This window comes from Haliotis rufescens, unplaced genomic scaffold, assembly GCF_023055435.1.
Source record: "Haliotis rufescens isolate VD_foot unplaced genomic scaffold, xgHalRufe1.0.p SCAF_17, whole genome shotgun sequence".
Lineage (NCBI taxonomy): Eukaryota > Metazoa > Mollusca > Gastropoda > Lepetellida > Haliotidae > Haliotis > Haliotis rufescens.
Window position 1 is genome coordinate 8,379,591 of NW_025963857.1, and position 11,682 is coordinate 8,391,272.

General features: G+C 37.5%; 1 protein-coding gene across 1 annotated transcript in view; it reads right to left on the reverse strand.

Moving 5' to 3' along the window:
• The window catches only part of LOC124134546 (retroviral integration site protein Fli-1 homolog), a 28,352-nt gene extending 18,985 nt beyond the window's left edge, over positions 1-9,367 (reverse strand). Inside the window, exon 1 of the mRNA XM_046499470.2 lies at positions 8,724-9,367. Coding sequence (XP_046355426.1) covers positions 8,724-9,315 — 592 coding nt within the window. The 5' untranslated portion in view covers positions 9,316-9,367. The remainder of the gene's footprint in view (positions 1-8,723) is intronic.
• Positions 9,368-11,682: the final 2,315 nt, after the last annotated feature.

Here is an 11,682-nt window from a genome sequence, read left to right on the forward strand (position 1 = left end):
ACAGACTTACCCTTTTAGCGAGCACCTGGTGTCATGAGTTTCTGTCATCTATTCTTATAATGTTCATCCCTATTTTGCCGTTTACGCCCAAGGGAATTTGTTTCGTCCAATAATCGAGACTAGTTCTTCTCTGGCGTTTTATAATTACCGAAGACTATTTTATTGTAAATGTAAAACGGTTCATAACTTTAGTCATCAAGTAATATTGTTGTTATGGTGATTATTGAGTCAAAGGGCTAATGCAAGAGTGACAGATGCGCGTTTCAAAATGGTCGGGTGTCGTCATGGTTAGAAACTTCATATATTACTTTAAAACTGAAATAGAAAGGAAAAACCGAATAATTCGGGACTATCAGGGTGTTGCATATATGTGTCTGGTAAATTTATGAAGTCTCTCTCTATATAGTATATAGATGCCAAACATCAACTGTAGTGTGTTTAACGACCAAATATTCGTTGAAAATTAAGTGACATTATAGTGCCATGGCAGCATTGAGATACCATGCCGCGGTTTTACATATACCCCGCTCAGACAAAGTATACTGACTCAAGCCGGTCAGTCCTTGTTTTATCCTCTTAATGCCGAGCGCAGACAGGGAAACAACAAGTACCATATGTTGGCGCGACCGGGGATCGAAGCATCGATCTTCCGCTCTCCCTGTCCGAAAGGCAGTGTCTTATTCTTTATGAGTTAATGAATGAGCAGATTTCAGGAGCCGCGTTTAGAAATATTCAACTGGGGAACATCAGAGCTACGCTTCACACAGTGTACCCATGTAGGGAATCGCTTCAACAACTGTGCTACCCCACCAACGCTGTCACATCTGTACAATCAGCATCATTCCTGTACCACCCCGGAAATAATCGATATGACGATATGTTTAAACGAAAAAAGTAATGACATTTGATTGCTCTGTGTGGCGCCCAACCATATTCCATCCTCCTCTTTAGATGAAGCACCACATTTAAACGTTTCTTGTTTGTATTCAATTATTAGAATTAAAAGTGGAAATTAAATTAAATCCCACATCCAGGTATTTTATACACAAATTATAAGCATTAATAGACAAAAAAGTGACAACCCTCCACGACATCCCAAGTTTAACGAGCGCAAAACAATCCTGTTAAGCTATATACATTAACCATTGTACCTTCTTAAAATAAACAAAAAACACACGTTGTTCGTAATTTTCATCTGAACTGTAAAATTTTTTCCGTATTTTATTCTACATATTTATGTTTTCACTATTGAGTGCCACTGTGTTGAATGCCGTGAATGAGAACGTTACGCCCAACCATTCATCAGCTGAAGAATCCTATAAAAAGTACAGCGAATATTTCTCTGAAACAATGCAGCTTGGCCTTGCGGCACGCATCTATATGTAGCTACAATGACATACGCTCTCGGAGTTGTTAGAATGGTCTGGGCTAGAATAAGCCAACACCTGCTTGTCGTTGGAAACCCTCACGCCACACTAAAACGGATATGGAGTATCGAAAATTTACATATCGTGTCTTATATTGTGATTTCTAACCCCGACTCAATGAAAGCCAGGTCCATGTACGAAATACCTTCCTGTTTAGCTTACTAAAAGCCACTTAAAACATGCGTTTGTCGTTGAGGCCTGGCACAAATGTAGGCATTCGATATAAAAGCATTCTCTTTTAACCGAATTACTTAGACTAAGTTACTTGGGGCCAAAATGCCTACCCAAACTAACGCTAATGTTTTGATTATGTTTGACAGAGTGTTTTTTGGACGTAATAAAGTTATTTGGAGGCTGGCAATTGGAGCCTTCAATGTGCGAATCACGCCATTGTTTGCTTATGAATATTAAACATATTTAAATTAGGGCTTGGTTAACGAAATTTTAGAAGATCGCGAACCTTTCCACGACGCCTGTTTGTATGAGTGGGAGTAAGAATATTTGTTTGTGCTTTTGTAATTGTCAATTGATTTGCCTTTGCATGTGTTTGTAACGGTGCCACCGGAGGGACGGGGTACGCATATCCTTTCGCGAACACCAGTCATCATCACTATTTCATAGTGGTTCATAAACACAGTCATGCTTATGATATAGTGGGTATCGTACAATGAAGATTTCTTATGATTGTGGAAAAGCTTTTGTCGCTTTTATTTTAATCGATTCATGTTATTTAACCCAAAGGAGTATAGGTAGTATAAACTATATCGTACCTTGCTGTTTTGTCTTGTCAGCACAGAGAAACTTGAAACACACTTAAATTTAATAATTTCCACGAAAAATCACTATAGACGATCGCTTCTTATAACGCTTTATCAGGTAACATGTTCTAAAAATGTTAAACCCCGTGCGGTTACATTTGTCCCCAGCAACCCACATCTACGTACCCCGACAGCGTTTCATAATATCAATCACTGGTTTGTTTGGTCAAAACTCCATTTGAATATCACTGACAGGCCGGCGTCATCAGCTGAAATACTGCTGAGTCCACCAACGACAAGACAATCATTGCTGAAGTACATGGATAAATAACAATGTAGGTAGGACTTCATTGGCCTATCAGTGAACACTTGTCATCTCTATGTTCTTAAAAGAAAATCACGGAAAAATGAAACCAGGATGCATGTGTTATTCCTCTTCCACGTACATGTTCTTTTTTCTCTCTCCTCAATTGTGTTTTTCGTTTTGTTGCAGCTTCGTCAATACTCGTACTTAACATCCCGAGGCACAGTTCAGAGGCCAGGACAATACCTTTACAGCAGCATCAAACAAGAGACTTAATGAAGGCTTGTCATTGTGACATGTACAGTTATAACAGCAACCGTAACCGTAATAAGAATTTTGGAATCATTTGCATCTTCCTTGTTTGAAACGCATGATGAATCAGGTTGTCTTGAATGGACATTTAACAGAAATTTGAAATAAAATTCATTTTCAACAGTGTGAAAATTACAAAGACGACAGTATGTTTAACTCGCTATCATTTTCCATTGATACATGCAAATCAAAAGAAGTTTAAAAACACCCGGTTTTTCATATGACTAAAGTTAATCTGTCATTACCATCTGTACTCAGCGGGGGGGGGGGGGGGGGGGGGGGGGGGTCGGACCAATAACACTTCGACTGTTTATACATTATTTAGAATATGGTGATCTGCAGATGCAACTGTAAATGTAAATACTAATACACAGCAGTTCAAATGCACATTGTCAGAACGAGATATAAGAAAATACAAACGTCCACGCCGGATTCAGTCTCGATTATCTGCTATAACAGATTCTGAAAATTATATGAATGGATCACTGAAAATCAGTGATGACAATGAGACGTCTTATTTCACCCTTCTCCTAACTTTGCTTATCAATCCTTGTTTTACTATAGTTATAGAACTGTCATGTTTGTTGCAAATCCTTTGAGGAAGTGTATATCAAGTTGTGATACTTTGTGTCCGATATATGTCAGCATAGACTAAAACACGTTTCAACCAATACTTAAATAAGGCATTTTAAAGTGTAGTACAGTTGAACGAACAATATTTTATCGATAATCAAAATGAACTGAATGTGTAAAACATTGCTTGAATGATGTTCTAGTTTGAAGTTTTAGTTGGACTAAAGTTTTAGTTGGACTAAAGGACCATCAGACTGGGGCCCTATTCACAGGTGGCATGTCTACCTTCACCACATGCATGATAAAACTTACTTGTTTATACTCTCAGTAGAAAAAAACCCATAGTTCTTAAGTCACAGACATTAAAAGCCGGGGTATTTTTATGAGGATGGTGATTCTGATCTCAAATTAAACCTAATCCAATTTTATATATGTGTGTAAACATATCTACTATTTGCGGCTTCACTAACTATATGGATACTGATTGTAAAAAATCCATTATCCCATGGGGGTCGTTATATCGCCATAAGATTTAATACGCAAAAAGATCTTTCATTTGAAATGTCCAATCCGATGCGAGTTGGTACATGCATAATTTACTACTGGTATATAATTCAGTGACCAAGACACACCTTTTAATATCACCTAGAATTGGTTGACACGTGGACAATAATGACAATTTAATGAAGTTTGCTACGTGCAGAAATACTCCAAATCGATATTTTCTTTGTGTCCATTTTATTAAGAATATATTCAATTCAGCAGAATTAATAAACTGTGATGAACATGTCTGACAGTTCTATGGAGTTCCTGCATATACAGAGCAGTATCTTTTCTTATAATTTGGAATTAATCGATTCAAATAATTTGAACAAAAGAAACAACTCTTTAATTGAAATAGCATTCCTTTTCACCTAGACGTGTCTTTCCCTCGACATGACAAGTGGTTAGCCCTATCTGTTTGTGTAAATCATATCTGCGCGGGGTATTAACGGTATACCTGACCTGTGTTTCCTAGTCAATGCAATATAAACGACTAATTATATAACTGATATTCATAACTTTGCATTGTGTTCTTATAGCGTGCTTTACTTCAATAGTGCATATACTGTACATATATAATAGCGTGAAAGACAATTCTGTGTATATCATTAATACATTGTTAGTGTAAACGCTCTCTTTAATGCGAGTTTACCAACAAAGGGAAAACTTAATCTGAATGTGAGGACAAATTTAACATCATTATATGGATTGTCACACTTATTTGAATTTGTCTTTTGGGGAAAAAAATTGTGTGTGTATTTAGCAATGTTTCATATACGAATAATACGTTTAGTTGACATATATCGTTCGTAGAGCTCGGGATAATCGATATCTGTCGTTCCCGATCCCTGTGGGCACATTAATAATTTACTTATTGGTATAAACTAGTAGAAACAAAGCACATATGTATTCAAAATGGTTCACACCTGGACATTGATTCAAGTTGATTTTTGGGCGGCTCAAAACACTAAATGACCTAAATAGCCGGTATAAGAGTTCATGTGATACGTCTTAGAATATAAGTTAATGCTTCAACAATGTTAAAATATGAATGCGATGACATTGAGTTACAATTCAATCTTTTTCATGTGAACAAAAGCAACAAAACCCTTTCTATAGTAATAAGGAATCTCCCCTAAAAGCAAAGTCCATTGCACATTAACTCATTTTGTTGAAACGTTTTACGCACAATAAACATGTTTGAATTGAATAACAGAATATATTGTCTTTGCATTCCAAAGATCCTCGCTTACACCAGCTTGTTCATTCGTATACAGAAGGAACTGACACAATGGAGAACATCTTTGTATACTATTACCTATATTACACGTATGATTATAGTCTTCTACATTACAGTAGCAAAGCCCAATCGCGAGTAGATAAGTTCCAATACTGTTAAAAATAAAAAGTCAAAGCCATAGAATAATCAGTCTCGTATAAAAGATTCCATTGGCAAAATAGTGGGGGAAAGTATATGAATAGACCACTAAAAATCAGAGATGACGCCACACACCAGATGAAAATACAATACAATAACCCAAATAAGATACACTACAAATATCAAATTGTGACCACATCTGCGCATGTAGTTTGTATGATAAATAATAATCCAGTATGATTAATAAACCTTATTAACAATATAACAGATACATCTGAAAGGGTTTCAACATACTTCACATTTCTGATTTGTCCAAGATCCCCCACAAACGCCACATTACTACTATTTATCTTTGGTAGGTCGGGTTTCTTCCTCTTCTCTGATGATCTGCCACCATCAAGCTTGACTCATTTATATTTTGTTTCCTCGCGATAATGCTTAATGAGTTCGGTTACGATAAATTATAGGAAACGTATCATGTTTCAGGTTGACGAATTTTCCGCTTTCACCAACATTATTTCTGATTTGTATTGGATACTTAAAAACTAAATTGACTTCAAGAGTAACGATTCAGAGTGGATGGATGGAGTCTTTATTCTTTCAACGCAACGTTTCGGTTCTGATGCCTGGACCTTGATGAAGGCACCAGGGTTGAAAGAATAAAGACGTCGAACCCATAAGCCAACTTGTCTTCATTGATACAGCAGCTAAATGTTAAACAATGCCATCTATATTCAAGAATAAAGCCACTGCTAATATTGATAATCTAATAAAAAAATATATACTGGTCACATGAATTATACGTGCTCTAAAGTATTATTTTGTATATTCTTCCTTTCCTTGCTCTTCATGTACGAAAAGGAGCACCCCGAAGGTTTCGACTTTTTAAATGATTCATTATCATCTCTTCATCTTCCAATATTACTTTTATATAATATAAAGTATGATTCACTAATTATTAAATGAAGGCAAAAATACTAAGCTTTGGCTTTCCTCTTATTCATATTTATATCTAACAATCACCTGACAGCTTCTTTATATTTTTAAAGAATATATACACACTCCTTGAACATTGAGAAGACGACGGAGAAGAAGAAGATGTAGAGGAAGATTTATGTTTTATTAGTTGTCACGTTCTGTGTAAGGGTGCAATGATATATGTTATGCCAATATAATACAACAATTTATTTATATGTTGCTCATGGCCGGTGGTAATTTTGTCTTTGGAAATCTTTGATCTCTCTTCTCGCTCAAATATCCAGTTTTTATAATAACTAAGAAGAAGCATAAAGCCCTGTTAATAGTGTTCTTTTCGTGGACGTGTTAAATACAGGCTGCACTGTTATTATTTGATAGATGGAGACGGAGATACCATCCTTTTGTTCCTCATCGCCTGGGAGGTGAACCATATACACCACATGTATGCGTCTTCGACGTGCAATGATACTTGGATGAGACGGCGTTCAGTGGTTGTCGGTGGGCATTATTACAATGCGTACTGATTGGTGTATACTGTTTAAAACACTGCAATGCAGAAATAATCTTCTCAAAGCATTCCTCGTTTGTAGCTTCATATTAGTCTGTATTAATCACTCTGTTAAAAATCAGTAGGGTTATTAACACAGAAGACCATGTCCACTGATCCTTCTGGAAATACGAACATTTTTTTATAATGAAACACTGTCTGATCTTGAGTATTTAATATGTTGGGGATAACATACAGCTTTTGGTGTTGGATAATTGTGTTATAAGGAATTACATATAGATATAGCGAACGCATTGTAATTTTATAATAATTCAGTAAGACTTTCAAGTCATGATTTGAAAACATTCTACTGCTGTCACAGTTTGATATATTTCAATCCCATATGTACAGAATAGGAATTATAAATATTGATGATGCTGACAAATCTTCATCAAATATACTTGTTCCATGATCATAAAGGAAAATGAGAACCTGTTGATAACAGGATAAAGTTCACTATAGGTGCCATGCTTGTCAACTTAGGTAATATTATTTGTTGTCAAACTTTATATAAAGGTATTTGAGTTTCTCAAGGTGCAAAGACATGTATGGAAACGTCAATGTACATGTATAAAGAAGGCAATATAGATGTACAAAGGGCAATCTATACACTTTACGCATGTCTTGACGCACGAAATAATGCAGTGGCAATATGTGAACGACTTGGGCAGACAATGAAATGGTCCTGTGTCGCGGGTTGGTGATGACTCATAGGAACAACAGTTTCTATTGATATTTCATCGCAACCGCATATAAGAAAATATACAAAAACGAAATACAATTGATAAACATACGCGATTAATGCACTCTCCGGTAGAATAAATGCATTCTTCGCACAAAGTGTTCTGATAATAAATTCGTAAAATCATAATGATCAATTGAGTGACGTGGAAACATTTTCAAATTTTAAAAAAATGTAACACTGACAGTGTGTTTTATGGCCCGAGGTATGATGCTGATGTAAGATGGAGCACAACGATATAGATTATTCAATTCATTTATAAATATATTAGAAATGTTCGTTGTATATGTATGATATGTTAAAAAAGCATACATACCTGTTTAAAATGATGTCTTAACACGAATTACTATGATAATCTTAAGTACATTAGTCATACACAATCTATGTGACATAACATTCAATTACTCAAACGTTTCAACAAGAAGGTTATCAAGACTTTGTTTATTTTACTTTTTGAACTGTTTGATTGGCATTTTTAGAAGTTGGCAAGTAATCGTAAGAATATGGTATTTTATTTATGACAATTTTTTTTATTCTATTATGTTGCGACGTGTTGGTATGATCCTTATACCGTTGTCAAGCAAGAGTCTTACATCATAATAGAATAAGAAAGTCGCATCATAGTAGAATAACGAAGCTGTCATCCATACAATGTATTATCTTTTCTGGTATTTTACTTTTTGTAAATACTGATTTCATAGGCCCACCGTGACTTAATCCCTTGTTATGACATAGTACAAATGAGGTATATATGTATGATAACATGATTGTTATCTTCCACCAATCACAATTTATTCCATCACTTATATACCCAGGGAAACATACGTTTCCTGAGTTAATGCATCTTGGGACAGGTTACACATTAATTGGACCCCGAAAGAAAGAAATATCTCCGATATCTACATCCAGGTAACTACTGCCTGTTATTGATTTAAATCGTTATGATGCTATATTATTTGTGAACAGCCAAAATGTTAAGTATGTAACCTTTCTATAAACATAAAACAAGGTTGTTGTTTTTTAATCTAGTAGTTAGTCAAAATGAGTTTTATAGTACAGCAAACATTTAAGGAGTTTTAACAACACGTATGAAAAAATTAATGAGGACGCCATTACTCTAAATCCCTTGGCCCGTTGTAACGTCAATTGCCGTCAACTCACCTGCAGGCACAAACACCTTGGGTAGAACTTTCTCCGTGCACGTCACCTCCCCGGGGGTAGGGGAGAAGCTGGACTGACGGAGGGGTGGTTGTTTCCTCTGAGGTAGGTAAGGAGAGCCTGGAAAGTTATACATGACGTTGTCACCTAGCGTCGAACGCCCCATAAGCTGAGGGGCACTTTTCCGTGGATCATTTCCGATAATTTCCGTCACGGAATTCGAGTTGTCTGGAGCAGGATATCCATGTCTTGGGGGATGGGGAAGATTATCCTGCAGTCTCTTCACGGTAGGTACCCCCGAGGAAATTAACTTATCGTCTCTGGCAACAATCCCCGGGGTGAGGCCTTTGGGCTGTGAGTCCATCCACCCCCTTGCCCCACCCCCTCGGTCCGCTGGCTCCATCTTGACTCTGGAATACTGGGAATAGGTTGTCATGGTGTCGCGTGCACCCACCTGCAATGTGTCAACACCGCTGTACCTTTCCCCGTGGTTGACAGGCGCCAAGCTCATAGAAATCTTTTCCTGCCTAAGGCACGCGTCACCAATGTTAACTTGGTCGTAATTTCCGTAGACAAAATTCGCTGGCGTAAACATGAGCTACGACTTGTACGGGAGAAGGAAATATCGCAAATGTTTAAACAAAAACGTTTGATCGGGGGGTTTAATATTAATGCCAGTGTTAGCGTATCACGCGAGCGATAGGAAGGCGAGGCGGGGACAATATCCGAGAGTTTCCGCTGAGAGGAAGCTATTCATAGTAACGGCGACGGACATGGCACGAGATTGCCCGAGGCTGGCTGATTGGTGCTGGCTCGTGTTGGCACCCTCTTAGAAACATGGACGCCATTGTCAGACTTTAACAAACTATGCATGGTCAGGTATACATTTTTAAAGATATTTTTTAAAACTTTCCTGTCACTTACATAAACATTTGGAACAGCTTTTATAACTGTACTATTTTCGATGTTCATTAGAAAGCACCAAAACAATGGGTTGATATTAAATCTGTTGGGGTTGAGTAAAGCATCCCTATTTTTGTAAGGTCGACGATAGGGCTGTAAAAGGTTTGTTTTGGTGAGTGCGTGGGACTTTGGGTGCGGTTTTCAGATTTACTGCGTACTTGTTTTCATGGAGAAGATAAAAAAAAGAACTTATTAAAATTACTCTCAAAACTGTGGATGTAATATGAAACGGGTAGACAACTCCACATTCTACGCTGTAATTTTTAAGATTTGTGATCTCCGGAAAATAGGGAAACAATTGATTTGGTCATTGGGTAACAGAACATTAATCATTTGTTTGTTTTGTATAGGCCATTAATCAGAACAGCAGCTCCATAAGCAGTTATTATATCTACGTCTATAGTAAGTCTGTACTGGCGGGATCTTCACATGTCCAACAGCCATCACAGCTATGGCTTAAATGCACTCGACTGGATCTATTACGATCTACTATTGCAGTCTTAACAACAATAACAGCATCGGCTTCCGTAAGTAGCAGAGGTTGCTTGTGAAATTGGGCATAATTACATCGAGGGTTCTCCCCTTGTCTCGAAGTCATGGACTGTTTACATTTCCAGATACATGTATGCAATGTGTTCGGCATAACCTTGAAATGTCAAGTCGACAGTACCTAACCGCCCCGTGGAGTATTCCTGGGGGCGGCGTTAGGCAACAAACAAAGACTAGTCTTTCTTTGCAAATTGTGGCGGGTTCTAGCAGGACAGGTAGAGCAGGACATGCTTACCCTTTTCGTGAACACCTGGTGTCCTCACTGATTGTCAGTTATCCATTCACACAGTTTCATCACTATTTTGCCTTTTACACCCAATAAAAAAGTTTGGGCGGATAATCGAGATTATGTCTTTTTTATTGATGTTTTGAATTTAGAATAGGTCCACTCTTTGCTTATCGTTAACGTCGATTACATGGATCGCCTGGTCAGGCTTGGTGATTTGCTCGAGTGCATGTCATCATACCCCGACGGCTTGGGACGTTGCTCATAATATCAATCACCGTTTGTCGTGATATAAATGGAATATTGCTGGAAGGAACCGTCAACATAATGAGATAAACAAACCATATTTACAGTAGATAAACACTGGATTCTATTACATGGTTTTGTCAATGACGTACATGTACTCATGCTATCAACCAGTGGTGTGTCAAGCCCAAACTCGATCTTTCAGGACCGCCGTGATATCTATGGGAGCTGCAACGCTGGCTAACGCGGCACAAAACAACATTCACTCACCCACATAGGGTCAACGGGCCCATTGCATATCCGTGTTAGACATGTCTGTCGTTGAATTATATGTTTTACATCAAATTACCGATTTGACGAGACATATGACCCGGTTCATTTCCCAGCAACGCTGCACCAAACACTACTTTCATTTAAGAAAAATACCTCAAATATACATTATTGATAAAACAATTATTCTATTTAGACGTCCCGAGAACTGCGTTTAATGGACTTGATTGAACATGTAACTTCACTAGAAAGAACCCGTTGTGAGCACAGGGTGCTGTTTGTCCTCGAACATGTGTTACTGCGAAAATCGGAGAAGTGGGGAAATATCTTTTAGTTATCACAACACAATGTGCACTTTATAAATTGTATAAAAACATAGTTTGGATTCCGCTATGCTTCCAATAACACCGAGAGGGTGGATCCGGCTTGGGTAATGGATACGCTCAAGTCGGATTGTCGCGATGTAATGTTAGCTTGCCCAATACGTGTCAACAATTACAAACAGCCGAACATAAATGTCAAGACACGCAAAAATCAAAACCATACTTTCTACAGAGTACATTATGTCACTCAATGATGCCGTGTGTATGTAGAACCGAGTACACGGGGATATCATACACGACCAGCTCGGAATGTTTTTTATCGTGTTGGGTTGATGGCACAAAAATGACTCATTTGTAAGTCATTTTCGTGATATTGTCAGGAGTA